General features: G+C 38.6%; 1 protein-coding gene across 3 annotated transcripts in view; it reads left to right on the top strand.

Moving 5' to 3' along the window:
* Positions 1 to 18,060, top strand: part of HIBCH (3-hydroxyisobutyryl-CoA hydrolase) — a 111,612-nt gene that overhangs the window by 80,011 nt on the left and 13,541 nt on the right. For all 3 annotated transcript variants that reach the window (XM_030328121.1, XM_030328120.1, XM_030328119.1), the window contains 4 exons: positions 1,076 to 1,221; positions 3,305 to 3,391; positions 8,012 to 8,070; positions 8,759 to 8,840. In XM_030328121.1, the coding sequence (XP_030183981.1) occupies positions 1,076 to 1,221; positions 3,305 to 3,391; positions 8,012 to 8,070; positions 8,759 to 8,840 (374 nt within the window). The remainder of the gene's footprint in view (positions 1 to 1,075; positions 1,222 to 3,304; positions 3,392 to 8,011; positions 8,071 to 8,758; positions 8,841 to 18,060) is intronic.

Raw genomic sequence — 18,060 nt, 5'->3', positions numbered from 1 at the left:
GCTTGCTCGCTCTCTCTCTCTCTCTCTCTCTCTCTCAAAAATAAATAAACATTAAAAAATTAAAAAAAAATCACTCTGGCCATTCATTGTAGGGAGAACTTTCTGGAGGAGGAATCAATAGGTCATAGTCACTGGTGGGTGCTAAAGGGGTGGTTATGAGAAGAAGGTGTCCAGGCTGGATGGCTGTGTGCTTGCTTTATTGAGGTGAGTGATATTGGAAGGGAGATGATGGCAGTTGGGGGAACTCATGAATTCCCTTTTAGACCTTTTTTATTTGAGATGCTAAGAGATATTTAGAGTAGAATGGTAATTCTTTCAAGTCAAAGAACTTTTTTGTCAAGTAGAATTGGGAAGAATTTGAATGCCTGTGTTCTAGTCTCAACTTGAATAAATGAAGCAATCTTAGAATAGATACGTGGATTATAAAACAAGAGGGTCACAGTTATTTAAGGAGCTCTTAAATACCAAAAAGTACTGGCAAATATTTGCATATGCTACTTTCAGTCATTTTTAATAAGGAATTTTTAATAAGGGAATTAAAAAAAGATGGCTAAGAAAAGAGTTAATGCAAGTGATTTTGTTAGGTGTAAACTTGTTCTTCGTAGGACTAAAGGTTATGGCATCACTTTAAATATCTTGAATATTATATCATTGACTAATGGAATAGACTATGACTTAAATGATAATGAATTTTCACATAATATTGGATTATGCATATTTTTTCTTTGCTTATCATTTGGAAAGAAAGTATTCTTTCGGTTTTTACTGTTTCAGAGATGATCAAAAATCGGAAACTTTAGGTAGTATTTATTGAGTACTACTTATATATAGAAAATTATGCTGTCAAATACTTTGACTTGTATGGCAGTAAGATGTGAAAATTTTGAAAAAAACCTCAAGTTAGCACAATTTAATAGCAAGTCTTTTGTGATTTTGATTGCATTGGATAGTACTTAGTTTAGTAATATTTTTAGTATAGATTCAAATTCCGGAGAGAGATGGCCATCTGATCTCAAAGAGTTACATTCTTTTTTTTTCATTTGAGTCGATATCTCTTTCCATTATTTTATTACAGGACTCTTCCCTGATGTGGGTGGAGGTTATTTCTTGCCACGACTTCAAGGAAAACTTGGTTACTTCCTTGCATTAACAGGATTCAGACTGAAAGGAAGAGATGTGTATGCAGCAGGAATTGCGACACATTTTGTGGATTCTGAAAAGGTAATTGCTTGGATGATTGCATTTTGTGTTGTTAGAATAATTCCTATTGTACATGGAGGCATTATGAGTGGTTGAGATCACAGGCTTTTGGTTAGACATGGGTCTGAATCCAGGATCTGCCGCTTAAAGCTGTGTGACCTTTGAGACAGTATTTAAGCTCTCCAATCATGTTTCCTTATGTGCAAAATGGAGAGAATTATATCTGGATTCAGGGCTGTTTTGTCTGACACCGTCAGTGCCTAATTTTTAATGAATATTTACACTTTGGTCAAAAAAACTCCACACCTTCTTTAAGAAAACCTAATATATAAAGATTTAAATTTATATATAAAAAGATAGGCTTTTATAAAAACATTTTTGAAAGGTTTTCTCAATTGTGAGTTTCCTTACCAGTGCATTTAAGGGTTCCATTTGCAAAATAGTCTTAAAAACTTTTCTAAAGGGTATCTGTTGCAAGGGACACATGTTGCTTATCTGTCTCTTCTTTTTAACAATGTGGCCAATTTTCTTAGCACAGTATAGCATAGTGGCAAAGAACTGCAGACAGACAGCTTGAGTTTAAATCCTAGGTTGAATTTAGCTTCTTTATCACCCAGTTTTCTCATTTCCAAATGGGGATGGCAGTTTCTACCATAGTAGTTAAATCTCTTTGTGGTAAATGTAAGAGAAAATCCAATTCAATGTGGTTTTGCCTCAGAATTCCCAGTAAGAGATTTGGGATTTACTCTGCTTCAACTGGCTTAGCTCACTCTCATTGAACTGGCTTATATCACCCTTGAACCCGAAAGTGGGTTAGCCTGTATCAACTAGCCCACCTTGCTAATGTGCTCCATTAATGTGTTCCATTTCTGGAACTATGGGGTGAACTTAGCTTTCCAGGATGCACATAGGTCTCTAAATGAATATCTGATCTTGAAGGAGATGTTTTGGGATAGGAGAAGGAATATTATAAAAAAGTACAAAGTACAGGGGCATCTGGGTGGCTCAGTCAGTTGAGTGTCCAACTTTGGCTCAGGTCATGATCTCGCGGTCCGTGAGTTTGAGCCCTGCATCGGGCTCTGTGCTGACAGCTCAGAGCCTGGAGTGCGCTTCGGATTCTGTGTCTCCCTCTCTCTCTGCCCCTAACCCACTCGCATTCTGTCTCTGTCTCTCTCAAAAATAAATAAACATTAAGAAAAAAATATATAAAGTACACAAAGTTGAAAATTGTTTCCTGTACACTGTTAGGAGGGCCTTCTATCACATTTGCTTGAAGTTTCAGATCTTTCTCCATGTTTTGGGCATCCACAGTCACATTGAGTAGGGGGCGGTCCCATTCTTCTCTTTAGGTGTAATAGGAAGCAAACATAGGAGTCCATTATCTCTTCTGGAGGGACAATCTTGAATAGAGCGGAATTTAGTTAAGGATGGGAGACAGTGCTAGTGCACAACCTATTCCCTTCTCTGTCATACAGAGAAAATACTCAGTGGATTGAAAGGAGGGAAAACTTACTTATAAGAAGGGACTGGAAGTTTTCCCACAGAGGTTGCAGTTCAGCTAAGCCTTAAGATGAGTTTTGTCAGGAAAGGCATTCTGGATAGAGAAAATATGTAATGAGCAAGCTCATGGGCAGGAAAGCATTTGGTATGTTTTGGAAACAATAAAAAGTCCCATTTGTTGAGCTTAGAACAGGTATGTGAGGGATATAGATGGAGAGTTAAGTGTGGCTGTATGGTATAGCTGTGCATTGACTATAGTAGCCATTAGTCACATGTGGCAATTTTAGTTAAAATTTGTAATTCAGATCTTTGGTTGCAATACTACATTTCAAGTGTCTAATAGCCAGAGAGAAACAAAGATGAATGTCTCTCTTTCTCCTCTTTATTTTCTTCCATCTTTATCCAATTCCTTGCAAGGTATGTGCTGTGTGGGAATGTGTGTGCATTCAACTTCAGAGAAAGTTTCCTTCACTGATTCAGCTGAAGAGAGCACATCATAATTTTAAGACAAGTATTTTTAAAAAGAATATAAGGTTTCTAAAAAAAAAAAAAAAGTCTGTTTCTTTTGGGTTTCAAGTGTTTTTTTTTTTTTTCCCTCTTTTAGTTGGGCATGTTAGAAGAAGATTTGATAGCCCTAAAATCACCTTCAAAAGAAAATATTGCGGATGTCTTAGAAGCTTACCATACAAAGGTAATCTTTCAGTATTCTAACTTCAGATTTTAATTCATGGGGAAGAGGGAGTGATTGAACAATTAGCAGTTGGTGGATATAAATATGCTGAGATTAATTTTCTTTAAAGCTTGATGGAAGGATCACTGCTTCACAATTGTTAGGATAGTCATCTGAGAAGACGACTTCTTTGCTGCACAACTGCACAGCTTATCTTCTCATTGCTGGTGAATATCAGTGCATAACCTTGTGATTGGCCCTTGCAAGGGCTTTTTACAGTACACTGTGACATGTCTGTAATGGATGGTTCAGTGTTGACCCTGTTGAGCTGCTAAAGTGAAACTCTGGTACATATCTAAATATAATAATAAAATATATTGCAGTGTCACTTGTAATTCCTTACTTATGTTATTTAACTTTCTTTTAAGAGCCAAAACTCTCTAAAAATGTTATATGACTTTTTATTAAACTTGATGGGTTGAATACATGCTCCCTTCTAAAACCCCACTTAATTGTAATGAAGGAATAAAAAAGGTGCAAATCCACAAAGAACAGAAAAGGAGAAAGTGGCAGGCATGAGATGTCAATATTTTGGAAGGCTGAAAGCAGAAGGATGAGGGCAGCTACTTTAAATTTATTTATTTATTTATTTAACATTTATTTATTTTTGAGACAGAGAACGTGGACGGGGGAGGGGCAGAGAGAGAGGGAGACACAGAATCTGAAACAGGCTCCAGGCTCTGAGCTGTCAGGACAGAGCCCGATGCGGGGCTTGAACTCACGAACCGCAAGATCATGACCTGAGCCGAAGTTGGAGGCTTAACTGACTGAGCCACCCAGGTGCCCCTAGGGGGCAGCTACTTTAGATTTGAGAACACTGAAGTCTTATCTTTCAGTGGGGGAAGGCAGTAAGAAGCAAGCCAGTTCTTGCTGTGTATGCTCTGTAAGGTACCAGGGTCCTCTGAAGACTGGGGTGTGGAGATGGACAGAAAAAACAAGAGGATCCCTTCAAATTTTTATAAGGAGCAGTTAGGCCTCCAGAAGTCTTCCTCCTGTAGCTGCAACTAACCTTTCATAGCCTGACTGAAGAGTGGAAATTTACTCCTTAGATCAAATCAAACAGACCTTGCTGACTGAGGGAAAGGAGCAGGTTCTTCCAAAAAAAAAAAAAAAAAAAAAAAAAAAAAAAAGCATAACATAGTGAGTAGGAATACCCCTAGCCTCTTCTTCTAGTTAGCTTCCAGACTATTAAATATCCTCTATCTTAGTTTGGGCAGCTATAATAAAAACACCATTAAGTTTGATGGCTTAAACAATAGAAACTTATTTCTCACAGTTCTGGAGGCTGGAAATTCCAAAGATTTGGTGTCAGTTAAATTCTTGGTGAGGACACTCTTCCTGGTTTGCAGATGACCTCCTTCTTGCTGTGTCCTTACACAGCAAAGTGAACTCTCTCAGGTCTCTTCTTATAAGGATGCTAATCCCATCATGAGGGCTCCACCCTCTTGACCTAATTATCTCCCAAAGGCACCATCTCCAAATACCATCACTTTGGGGATTAAAGTTTCAGCATGAATTTTGGGGTGACACAAACATTCGGTCAATGGCACCATCCCACTTCCAAGCAGTACATTTGAAGAAAAAGAAAAAAAACTATAGATGTTGCCACTTGAGGACTGTCCCCCCCCCCCCCCCCCCCCTCCGCCTCCAGGAAACATCCAGGTCTTTGCCTGATATCTGTAATGCTTCAGACAATTGATAATCCTATAACTACGATTGACTTTACACATAAAGCTATTTAATTGTAATACTTCACACTAAAATTTTTTATGCTAAGTGTAAAAACAAAGAAGGCACTTGAAACAAGCAGACAATGCAGGGAGGAGAAAGAGAAAGAGGGAGGAAGGAAAGGAAGAAAAACTATAACTGTTAAAACTTTTATGGTTCTGATAAGAGGAAAATATTTCATCTGTGAAATAAGAACAGAAGTTATAAAGTAAAGTATTCAGGGACATCTGGGTGTCTCAGTTGGTTGAGCAGGTCATGATCTTGTGGTTTGAGAGTTCGAGCCCCACATTAGGCTCTGTGCTGACAGCTCAGAGCCTGGGGCCTGCTTCAGATTCTTTGTCTCCCACTCTCTGCCGCTCCCCCACTCATGCTCTGTCTCTCTCTCTCTCAAAAATAAAAATTAAAAATAAAAGCAATAAAATAAAGTAGTCAAAGAATAAAAGAGAAGTGTGATTAACAAAAGGGAAAAACCCCACAACAGATTAGATTAAAATTGAAGGTGGAAGAAAACTGTAACAAGACAGAAAGGTTAATAACATGGAAAATGAAGAGAAAGGAAGATTAGAGGTATTATTCCAGGAGGTCTAGTATCTTATTATTAGGAATTCATAACAGAGAAGTGAGAGGGGAGGAAATCTTTAGAAAAATAGTATAAGAATTTTATCCAGAACTCAAGAACATGAATATGGATTCACAGAGCCCCTGAATGTTCAGTGCTATGACTGAACACAGAACACATGAGGATTTCACCAGATTTTTGTCAAAGCATTTGACAGTCTCTCATGTTGGGTAAATATAGCATGAATTATAGTGTGTGGGAGTTGAAGGGCCTTATCAAACAGTTCTGTTAAATTTGAGGGTATTAGTCTATAAATAAAGTCATGTTGGCCTTTTTCAGTTTTTTAGAATTTTTCTCAGTGAATTGGATGAGACTGTTGACAGCATTTTGATCAAATTGACTTGAAACTAAGAAAAAAGTTAGGTGAAAGAATATGGATTAAAAAATCACTCCCTGTGTTTTCCTTTACTCTCCCACTACTACCACACTCATAACACTTTTGACACCAAATGTGTGTGCACACATCAAGCAATTCTCTGCAACACCAGATGGATGTCCAGTAGTCAGTTTTAATCCTAATGCTGTCTACCTGGAGTTAGTATCAGATACCACACCCTAATGTCTCAGTCCCACAAAACCGACCCCATTTCAGATGCCAGTCACAAGTCCCAACTTGTCACTTCTGACTGGTTGGCCATAAATTGGGGTTCTCATGACCCCTTCCTTGGGTTTGATAATTTGCCAGAATTTCTCATAGAACTCAGGGAAACAGTGTTTTTGGTTTATTATAAAGGATACAGTAAAAGATATGAATGAATAGTCCAGTAAATGGTACACAGGGCAAGGTCTTAGAAGGGTCTCAAGCCCAGGAGCTTCTGTCCCAGTGAGGTTGGGGTGTACCACTCTGCCCACTTGGAGATGTGTTCATTAACCTGGAAGCTCTCCATCCTGTTGGATTTTTATGGAGGCTTTATTACGTAGTCACTGTTGATTAAACTATTGGCCATTGGTGACTGAACTCAGTCCACAACCTCTTTCCCCTCACTGGAGATGGAGGGAAGTGGGGAGGTGGTACTAGTGTGGGGGAGGGACTTTCAGTCTCACCCTCTAATCACTGGTTGGTTTCCCTGGAAGTCAGCCCTTTCTTTTCCAAAAGTCCCCTCATTAACTTGAACTCTAGTGTGTTCAGAAGGGGCTTGTTATGAATAACAAAAGACCCATTTCACCTTTATTTTAGGAACCCAGGACAAAAGACCAAATACTACAAAACGATGCCCTGTTTAGAGAAATTCCAAGGTTTGGGGGAGCTAAGAGCCAGCAACAAAGAACAAATATATGGGCAAAGACTAAATATGTATTTTTTATATTTTTTTGAGATTTTATTTTTAAGTAATCTCTACCTCCAAGCTAGGGCTCAAACCCACAACTCCAAAATCAAAAGAGTCACATGCTCTACTGACTGAGCCAGCTGGTTGCCCTTGTATTTCTTATTTTAAATCACAGGATCACAATAGAGATAAGTGAAAATTTTGAATTTCCATCCAAAGTACCAAATTTATAAAGTATAGCACGGGAGAAATGTAGCCTACAATGGGACTGGTTTAAAAAAAAATAGCAGCATAATAGAACTGCCTGAAAACTAACTCAGGCTTAGTCTTATTAGTAAAAGTGTTGTACCCAGAACAAACAAGGATATGTGGAGCCCTGCTATACTTTGCTATGACCCAGTCATACCTGTAGCTAATGTAGAAGGACTGGACCTGGTTTGTGAGGGAACACAAAACTGTTCTGTGTGAGAAGAGAGGTGGAAGTAGGATTAACTAGCACTATAAACAGGAAAGGACTAGTTTGGTCCAGAATAAAAAAAAAAAAAAATCCTAATTGTTCAATCATTTGTGAGTTCCTTCCTGAGGTACTGTTTTCTGTCCCTGGAGGTCAGCGCTACAGAGATAACAGTCATGTTGTAGGAATTTCCATACCAAATGGAAATTTGGACAGGATGATTTCTCAGGTCCCTTAAAATGCTTAATTCATTGACATATTTTAATGATGTAGCATATATAATGAATTCTACATAAAAATACAAGAACATATTTTGCCTTTCACACTTTTAAGGCCTACTCTGGAAAAATACAGTCTGGATTTTCAGTTATTTATGAGCTTGTTGGATATAATTTGACTGAAAGTGATAATTTGACTCAAAGTGTATTATTAAATTTGATGACATTTTAAAGGATTTTTAGAAGATTTGGGTTACTTCAAGTTAATTATGAGATTTTTTTTTCCCCAAACAGTCCAAGATTGATCAAGACAAGTCTTTTATACTTGAGGAACACATGGACAAAATAAACAGGTACTTAAAGAGAGGTCTTAGTATATTTGTTCTTTTGGAAGGACTGTATTAAATTGAATTTGCTAACATTATTACATTGTGTTTGGAAATGCACTGAATTCTGAGATTAGATAGCATAGTGCTTTTATTTTCACTTTTTAAAGTAGCTTCTTGCTTACTCTTTCAGAGGGATTAAATCCATATACTTTATCATGCTGATTCATTTTAGTGCAAAACATCTTTTTTTAATGGGAAAGAGGCTAGAAAATAACAATTGAATTATCTTTTATTTTTGTAAAGTCATTTTTTACAGAGTTCTTATGAAGCTGATCAGCCAAGAATTTTTTTGTGCAGTGATTTGAGAGATTGACAGATTGGCTTAAGGAACATAAGAGGAGGAAAATTACTGGAAAATAAGACATCTACCTCTAATTTTAGAAGCATCAGTTTTTCACAGTTACAATATTTATTTACATATAATAGAGCAAGAAAGCAAAAAAAGAAAAATTTGGCTTTGTGTTGAATTAATGAAAGCAGACTGCAAACACCCAGAGAAGCAGTGTTTTATTTCATCATCCTGTAAAGTATCTTGGAAATTTTTTCATTATTGAAATGCAGTTTGGGGAAAGCCTGTGTTTATATTCATTGCTATTTTGGAAAGAAGAAATTGCTTGCAGATTGGTGAAATCATGTGTTTCCTTTTTTATAGTTGCTTCTCAGCCAATACTGTGGAACAGATTATTGAAAATTTACAGCAAGATGGTTCATCTTTTGCCTTAGAACAGTTGAAGGTAATATATGGATCATTTCTGCTCTGAGTGTGGTGGATTTTGTGATAGGGAAACCTCCTTGAAGGGCCTCAGAGCTCCATGGTGGTGACACTGCACAGTTTTTTGTTTTTTTCCTGAGCTCATTTGAGCCTCAGAAAGCAATTTCACAAAACCTTTATCTATACCCAAGTGTCTTGTCTACCTGCTGGATGTTTATAGCAAAGCTGAGCTGTTTTTAGGTCCTGTGACTGTAACAGAGACTTCAGTAAGCATGCTTCATCTCCCTGTAGTCCTCCTTGTCCTGGGGAGAAACATTTAAGGACATTTTTATTAGAAAGGCTGGGTCATTGGAGAATAGTCTTCTTATAATATATTGCAATTTGTGCCTTTAATCTATATATTCTATTTAATATGCAGCAGATCAATATATGGTCTTTCTAAGCAACAGTGATAAAAATAAAAAAAAAATGATCCTTTTCAAACTAGTAAGAGGCCCCATCCATAGCCATAGCTGAATTTTAAGCCGTGTTCGTCAGTGTTAGGCACACTTTGATCTTTCTACAAGGTGACTCAACAGGTAACAGCAGAAGAAAAGCTGTTTTTGTATAAAGGAGTGCACACTGGATACTGATGTGCTTGGAACTACAATATAATTATGAAACTTGGAATATTTCAGACTTCTACATAAAGGAAAGAAAAAAAGTGTTTCCTTATACTTTCTTTTTCTTTTTTCTAATTCAAATCTTAGTTAATATACAGTGCAATATTGGTTTCAGGAATAGAATTCAGTAATTCATTACTTACTTATAACACCCAGTGCTCATCACAAGTGCTGTCCTTAGTACCCATCACCCATCTGGCCCATCTCCCACCCACCTCCCTCCCTCCATCAACTCTGTTTGTTCTCTATCGTTAAGAGTCTCTTATGATTTGATTCCCTCTTTTCTCCTCCCTGTCTTCCCATATATTCACCTGTTTTGTTTCTTAAATTCCACATATGAATGAAATTATGGTATTTGACTTTGCTGATTGACTTAGTTTGCTTAGTATAATACATTCTAGCTCCATTCATGTCATTACAAATGGCAAGATTTCATTCTTTTTGATGCCTGATACTCCTGTGTGTGTGTGTGTGTGTGTGTGTGTGTGTGTGTGTATACACCACATCTTTTTTATCCACTCATCAGTTGATGGACATGTGGGCTCTCTCCATAGTTTGGCTATTGTTGATAATGCTGCTATAAACATCAGGGTGCATGTACCCCTTTCAATCTGTATTTTTGTATCCTTCAGGTAAATACCTAGTGCAATTGCTGGATCATAGGGTAATTCTATTTTTAACTATTTGAGGAACCTCCATACTGTTCTCCAGAGTGGCTGCACCAGTTTGTGTTCCCATCAACAGTGCAAGAGGGTTCCTCTTTCACTGCATCCTTACTAACACCTGTTGTCTCTTGTGTTAATTTTAGCCACTCTGACAGGTGCCAGGTGGTATCTCATTGTGGTTTTGATTTGTATTTCCCTGATACTGAGTGATGTTCAGGATCTTTTCATGTGTCTGTTGGCCATCTGGATATCTTCTTTGGAAAAATGTCTATTCATGACGTCTGCCCATTTCTTTACTGGTTGGTTGTTTTTTGGGTGTTGAATTTGATAAGTTCTTTATAGATTTTGGATACTAACCCTTTATCATATATGTCATTTACAAATATCTTTTCCCATTGTGTAGGCTGTCTTTGAGTTTTGTTGATTGTCTCCTTCTCTGTGCAGAGAAGATCTTTTTTTAAAAATTTTTTTTTCAACGTTTATTTTTTTGGGACAGAGAGAGACAGAGCATGAACAGGGGAGGGGCAGAGAGAGAGGGAGACACAGAATCAGAAACAGGCTCCAGGCTCTGAGCCATCAGCCCAGAGCCTGACGCGGGGCTCAAACTCCCGGACCGCGAGATCGTGACCTGGCTGAAGTCGGACGCTTAACCGACTGCGCCACCCAGGCGCCCCTGTGCAGAGAAGATCTTGATGAGGTCCCAGTAGTTCATGTTTGCTTTTGTTTCCCTTGCCTTTGGCAACATGTGCACTAAAAAGTTGCTCTAGCAGAGGTTAAAGAGGTTGCTACCTGTGTTCTACTGTAGGATTTTGATGGCTTCCTGTCTCACATTTAGCTCTTTCATACATTTTGAATGTGTCTGGTGTAAGAAAGTGTTCCAATTTTTCTGCATGTTGCCATCCAGTTTTCCCAACACCATTTGTTGAGACCTTGTTTCCATTGGATAGTCTTTCCTGCTTTGTCAAAGATTTGTTGACCATATAGTTGTGGGTCAATTTCTGGGTTGTCTATTCTGTTCCATTGGTCTATATGTCTGTTTTTGTGCCAATACCATACTGTCTTGATGACCTCAGCTTTGTAATAGAGCTTGAAATCCAGACTTGTGATTCCTCCAGTTTTGTTTTTCTTTTTCAGGATTGCTTTGGCTATTTGGGGTCTGTTGTGGTTCTGTACAAATTTTAGGATTGTTTTAGCTCTGCGAAGAATGCTGGTGATATTTTGATAGGGATTCCATTAAGTGTGTAGATTGCTTTGGGCAGTATAGACATTTCAACAATGTTTGTTCTTCCAATCCATGAGCAAGGAATGTTTTTCCATTTCATTGTGTCCTCTTCAACTTCTTTCATGTCTTCTGTAGTTTTCAGAATACAGATCTTTTACCTCTTTAATTAGGTTTATTCCTAGGTATCTTATTGTTTTTGGTGCGATTATAAATGGAATCAATTCCTTGATATCTTTTTCTGCTGCTTCGTTATTGTTCGAAATGCACCAGATTTCTGAACGTTGTTTTTATATTCTGCGACTTTGCTGAATTCATGCATTAGTTGTAGCAATTCTTTGGTGGAGTCTTTTGGGTTTTCCACATAGAGTATCGTGTCGTCTGCAAATACTGAAAGTTTGACTTTTTCCTTGCCAATTTGTATGCCCTTTATTTCTTTTTGTTGCCTGACTGCTAAGGCTAAGACTTCTAGTCTTAAATAGTAGTGGTGAGAGTGGGCATCTTTATTTTGTTCCTAACCATAAGGGAAATGCTTTGTTCCTAACCATAAGGGAAATGCTCTCAGTCTTTCCCTGTTAAGGAAGATATTAGCTGTGTGTCTTTCATATATGGTCTTGATGATGTTGAGGTATTTTCCATCTGTCCCTACTTTGTTGAGGGTTTTTGTTAAGAATGGATGCTGTATTTTTCAGATGCTTTTTCTCCATCTATTAACGGGATCATATGGTTCTTATCTATTCTTTTATTAATGTGGTGTATAACATTGACTGATTTGTGAATATGGAACCAGCCCTGCAGCCCAGGAATAAATCCTACTTGATCATGGTGAATAATTCTTTTAATGTACTGTTGAATTCACTTTGCTGGTATCTTGTTGAGAATTTTTGCACCCAGGTTTATCAGGGATATTGGCCTATAATTCTTTTCAGTGGGGTCTTTGGTTTTGGAATCAAGGTAATGCTGGCTTCATAGAATGAGTTTGGAAGCTTTCCTTCCATTTCTATTTTTTTGGAACAGTTTGAGAATAGGTATTAAATCTTCTTTAAATGTCTGGTAGAATTCCCCTGGGAAGCCATCTGGCCCAGGACTCTAGGAGGTTTTATATTTGTTGGGAGATTTTTGATTACTGATTGAATTTCTTTGCTGGTTACAGGTCTCTTCAGATTTTCTATTTCTTCTTTTTTCAGTTTTGGTACTTTGCAGGTTTCTAGGATTTTGTCCATTTCTTCCAGATTGCCCAGTTTGCTGGCATATAATTTTTCATAGTATTCTCTCTTAATTTGTATTTCTGTAATGTTTATTGTGATATCTCCTCTTTCCTTTGTGATTTTATCTATTTGGATCCTTTCTCTTTTTGATAAATCTGGCTAAAGGTTTATCAATTTTGTTTATTCTTTTAAAGAACCAGCTCTTGGTTTTGTTGATCTGTTCTACTGTTTTTGTTGTTGTTGCTGTTTCTAGATTGTTTACTTCTGCTGTAATCTTTATTATTTCCCTTCTGCTGGCTTTAGGCTTTCTATGATCCTTTTCTGGCTCCTTTAGGTGCCAGATCTTTGGGCACCTTTCTTGCTTAGGTGCAAGATTTGGGATCTTTCTTGCTTCTTGAGATAAGCCTCAATTGTAATATACATTCCTCTTAGCACTGCCTTTGCTACATCCCAAAGAGTTTGGACTGTCATATTTTCATTTCTGTTTGCTTCCATTATTTTTTTATTCTTTAATTTCCTGGTAACCCATTCGTTTTTTGGTAGGATACCCTTTAACCTCCATGTATTTGAGGGCTTTCCAAATTTTTTCTTGTGTTTAATTACAAGTCATTGCATTGTGATTTGAAAATCTGCATGGTATGATCTTGATCTTTTTATATTTGTTGAGGGCTGATTTGTGACCCAGTATGTAATCTATTCTGTAGAATGTTCCATGTGCACTTGAGAAGAATGTGTATTCTGCTGCTTTAGGATGAAATGTTCTGAATATGTTTGTTAAGCCCATTGGTGTAATGTGTCATTTAAAGCTATTGTTTACATTGGGCATCTGGGTGGCTCAGTCAGTTGGGCATCTGACGTTGGCTCAGGTTATGATCTCGCAGTTCGGGAGTTTGAGACCCTCATTGGGCTCTGTGCTGACAGCTCAGAGCCTGGATCCTGCTCCGGATTCTGTGTCTCCCTCTGTCTTTGCCCCTCCCCAGCTCGCGTGTGTGTGCTTGCTCTCTCTCTCTCTCTCTCTCTCAAAAATAAATAAGCATTAAAAAAAAATTGTAATAAAAAAAAAACAACAACACCAAAGCCATTGTTTTCTTGTTGATGATCTTCCTTGTTTAGGTCATCTGCCCTTTGTTGTAAGTGGGATGTTAAAGTCCCCTGCTATTACTGTGTCATTATCAATGAGTTTGTTATTAATTGATTTATATATCTGAGTGCTTTCAAATTGTGGGTATAGTTACAATTGTTAGCTGCTCTTGATGGATAGACCCCTTAATTATGATATAATGCCCTTCTTCATTCATCTCTTGTTACAATCTTTGTTTTAAAATGTAGTTTGTCTGGGGCGCCTGGGTGGCGCAGTCGGTTAAGCGTCCGACTTCAGCCAGGTCACGATCTCGCGGTCCGTGAGTTCGAGCCCCGCATCAGGCTCTGGGCTGATGGCTCGGAGCCTGGAGCCTGTTTCCGATTCTGTGTCTCCCTCTCTCTCTGCCCCTCCCCCGTTCATGCTCTGTCTCTCTCTGTCCCAAAAAAAATAAATAAACGTTGAAAAAAAATAAATAAATAAAATGTAGTTTGTCTAATTATGGCTATGCTGGCTTTCTTTTGATGTCCATTAGCATGATAGATGATTTTCCATCCCCTCACTTTCAATCTGCAGGTGTCTTTAGGTCTAAAATAAGTCTCTTGTAAGCTGCATATAGATGGATCTTGTTTTTTTATTCATTCTGAAACCTTAGGTCTTTTGATTAGGGCATTTAGTCCATTAACATTCAGAGTGATTATTGAAAGATGTGAATTTAGTGCCATTGTGTTACCTGTGGAGTTGGTGTTTCTGGTGATTTTCTGGTCCTTTCTGGTCTTTGATGCTTTGTTGTTGTTGTTGTTTTGTTTTGTTTTGTTTTGTTTTTGGAGGTTGGGGGAGGTTTCTGTCTGTACCCAAAGAGTCCCCCTTAAAATTTCTTGCGGGGCTGGTTTAACGGTCACAAACCCCTTTAGTTTTTGTCTGGGAACCTCTGTCTCTCCTTCTGTTCTGAATGGCAGCCTTGCTGGATAAAGCATTCTTGGCTGCATATTTTTCCCATTCAGTACATTGAATATTTTCTGCCACTGCCATCTGGCCTGCCACGTTTCAGTGGATAGATCTGCTGCTAACCTTATGTGTTTGCCATTGGAGGTTAAGGACCTTTTGTCCCTGGCTGCTTTCACAATTCTCTTTATCTTTGTATTTTGCAAGTTTCACTATGATATGTTGTGCTGTTGACCTGTTTTTGTTGATCTTGAGGAGAATTCTCTGTGCCTTTTGGGCTTGAGTGCCTGTTTCCTTCCCCAGGTTAGGGAGATCCTCAGCTATAATTTGTTCAAATAAGCCTTCTACCCCTTTTTCCCAATCCTCTTCTTTGGAGACTCCTATGATACCTATATTGTTTCGCTTGATGGAATTGTAGAGTTCCCTAACGATCTAATAGTTTTGTTTCCTTCTTTTCAGCCTCATTATTTTACATAATTTTATCTTCTATATCACCTATTCTCTCCTCTGCTGCTTCATTCCTCATTGTGACTCTATCATGTTGATTTTGCATCTCAGTTATCACATTACTTATTTTAGCCTGACTAGTTTTTAGGTCTTTGATCTCTGCAGCAAGGGTTTTTCTGGTGTCTTCTATGCTTTTTCAAGCCCAGCTAGTAGTCTTAGGACTGATGTTCTAAATTCTTGTTCAGATAATATTGCTTATGTCTGTTTTGAGCAAGTCCCTGGCTAGGATTTCTTCTTGACCTTTCTTTTGGGGAGAATTCCATCTTGTCATTTTGGCTAAGTTTTTGTGTTTTGCATGTTTTGAAAGCTTGTTACGTTTCCTGCACATGAGAGTAATGCTACTACATTAAAAGGGGGTCATACACTGTCCAGGGCCTGGCACTTCAGGAAGTGTGTCTGGTGTAAACTGTGTATACTGTACTGTTGCAGATTGGCTGTGCTTTCCCACTGGTCAGTCAGCTGCAGAGCTCCTCCTTGCTTGGGGGTGGGGGTGGGGGGTTGGACCTTTAATTCAGTGTGCTTTAATTTGTTTGTTAAAACAAGCCTGGGGGGAAAAAAGGAAGAAAAAAAGCCTGATAAAAAAAAGAGAGAGAAGGAAAAGGAATGAAAGAAAAAAAAAAAAAAAACAGAGTCAAAAAATATGATACTGATTCCAAAGGAAAAGGATGGAAAAAAAAGAAAGGAAAAAAAATCCTGATAAAAAAAAAAAAGAGAGAAAAGGAAATGTAAAAGACAAAAATGTATAAGCCTGATTCCAAAAGAAAAAAAGAAGAAAGGAAAAAAAAAAGTAAGCCTGATTCTATTTCCACCAGAACTGCAGGTGATGCTTTGAAGCATTTGATTTTCAGTGCACTTGGTACACGGGGATGCTTACTGTGCTGGTCTTCTGGAGGAGAGGTCTGCATGCTTTGGCTCAGAGTCAGTCTTGCCCCAGTAAATAAGCAGTTGCCAGGCACAGGGGGCAGTGGGGTTTAGTGTAAGCTGGTCCCACCTGCACTGGGGACTATTGTGTTGCTCTTTGAAGTACCACCATGTTGGTGTTGGGGGGGGCAGGAAATGGTGCCACCCTACTGTCTTTTCTCCCCCTCCCCCCGCTATTCAGGAAACCTTCACAGAATAGTGAGGGCAGTCACCTGGCCCTGAGCAACAGTTTTCCTGCATTTTTTTTCTTTGGTGCACAGCTGGGATCTAAAATGCGAAATCTTAAGGGATTTGACACAGCATGGACCACCCCCCCCCACCCCAGAGTAGAGCCTCTCCATGCTGTGTCTGACATCCTTTGTCCGAGAAAAATAGTTCCACACCTGTGCGGTGCGTGGGGGTCTGGGGTGTAGCACCACTAAAAGCAGTAACAAGGTTATATGCTTTCTGTGTGTACCTCTGTCCCCTACCAATGAAAGGCGTTTTGCTGGCACCTTCCAGAAGTACTCCAGGAAGGGGAATGTTCTTTCCCAATGGACCTTGGGGATCCCTACACCTTGCTTGCACTCTGGGTCCAGCTCCCTCTTCCCCAGGAGCACACACCACAGGTCTGCTCCAGAGAAAATCACGCACTTAAAAACCTCAGAGTTTGAGCTCCACATGGTGTTTGCAAAAAAAAAAAAAAAAAAAAAAAAAAAAAAACCAAAAAACAAAAAACTGTGACACTCAGTACCTCTTGCTCCTCTAGTCCATGGTCCAGAGAGGTTTTCCTCTTGGTGGACCCAGTGCTGCAGTCTCTCAACCCCTCTATCATTCTCTCCCTTTTGTCTCTCCATGGAAAGGGTTCCTTCTCCTCCTCAGCACCACAGTTTTTCCGTCCTGCAGTTCACTTCCACACACCATGCACCTGCCACACTGTCTCCCTCCAACCACAGAGATCCTTCTGCCACTCCGCAGTTTAATTTCCTGGGTGTTCCAAGTGATCTGACTTCGGTACATCTGTGTTTGAGTGACCAGGAAAGCCCAGGGTCCCCCTACTTTTTCTCCTCCATCTTAATTCTTCCCCCCGCTTAGACTTTATTTTTTTAAATTGTTTTTCGATGTTTATTAATTTTTGAGAGACAGAGAGTGTGAGTTGGGGAGGGGCAAAGAGACAGGGAAACACAGAATCTGAAGCAGGCTCCAGGCTTCAAGCTGTCAACACAGAGTCTGACACAGGGCTCCAACCCACAAACCATGAGATCATGACCCGAGCCGAAGTCAGATGCTTAACTGACCGAGCCACCCAGGCACCCCTCCTTAAACTATAAAGAAAAGGTGTTTTAGCTCTTCCTTATCTGATAGTATTTTTCATATAATTTTAGTGTTTCAGTTGTCAGAAAACTTACAAAAATTTAAAGTTTTACTTGTGAAGATGGAAATATTTCTGCATTATTACTATACTCTTAAGGTGGAAATCTTAAGTTAGTCTAGGGTCTTATTTAGTAATTACAAGTCTGTTAGCGTTCAAGGATAGGCATAAATTAGAGTAGGTAGACCAGCCTAATTCAAAAAATTAATATCACCATTAACTTTTAGGAATGTTTGCATAAATGTGAATAATCATTTTATATATCAAGGATTCTGACTTTAAGCTGGTTCTCTTGTTTCCAGAGCAATATAGAAACTAGTATTCCTGTTTTTGTTTTTTCCCCCAGCAATGGGGCCCAATTAAGTATGCACTTAGCAATTTCATTTGAAAATAGTCATGTAGCACCTTACCTTATAAGTTAAATGATGTCACTTTAAAGCAGTACAGATATGCAACTAGACATATCATTTGAAAACCACCAGCCTAAGCCAAAATCAAGGCATAGAACTCAAATATTCTTTCAGTTTTCCTTCTGTACCTCTGGCAGTATGGTGATTATGTATTCAAAAAGGCAAGCCAGCCATGACAGCTGGGATCACCATAAGCACTCCCATTGGGAGGATAGGTTTTCATTTTTTTTCAGTTGACCTATAGCTCTGGTGAATGAATGTGGCTCCACAATACTA

The sequence above is a fragment of the Lynx canadensis genome, chromosome C1 (assembly GCF_007474595.2).
Source record: "Lynx canadensis isolate LIC74 chromosome C1, mLynCan4.pri.v2, whole genome shotgun sequence".
Classification (NCBI taxonomy): Eukaryota; Metazoa; Chordata; class Mammalia; order Carnivora; family Felidae; genus Lynx; species Lynx canadensis.
Note: the sequence above shows the minus strand (reverse complement) of the source record. Positions and strands in the feature narration are given on the sequence as shown.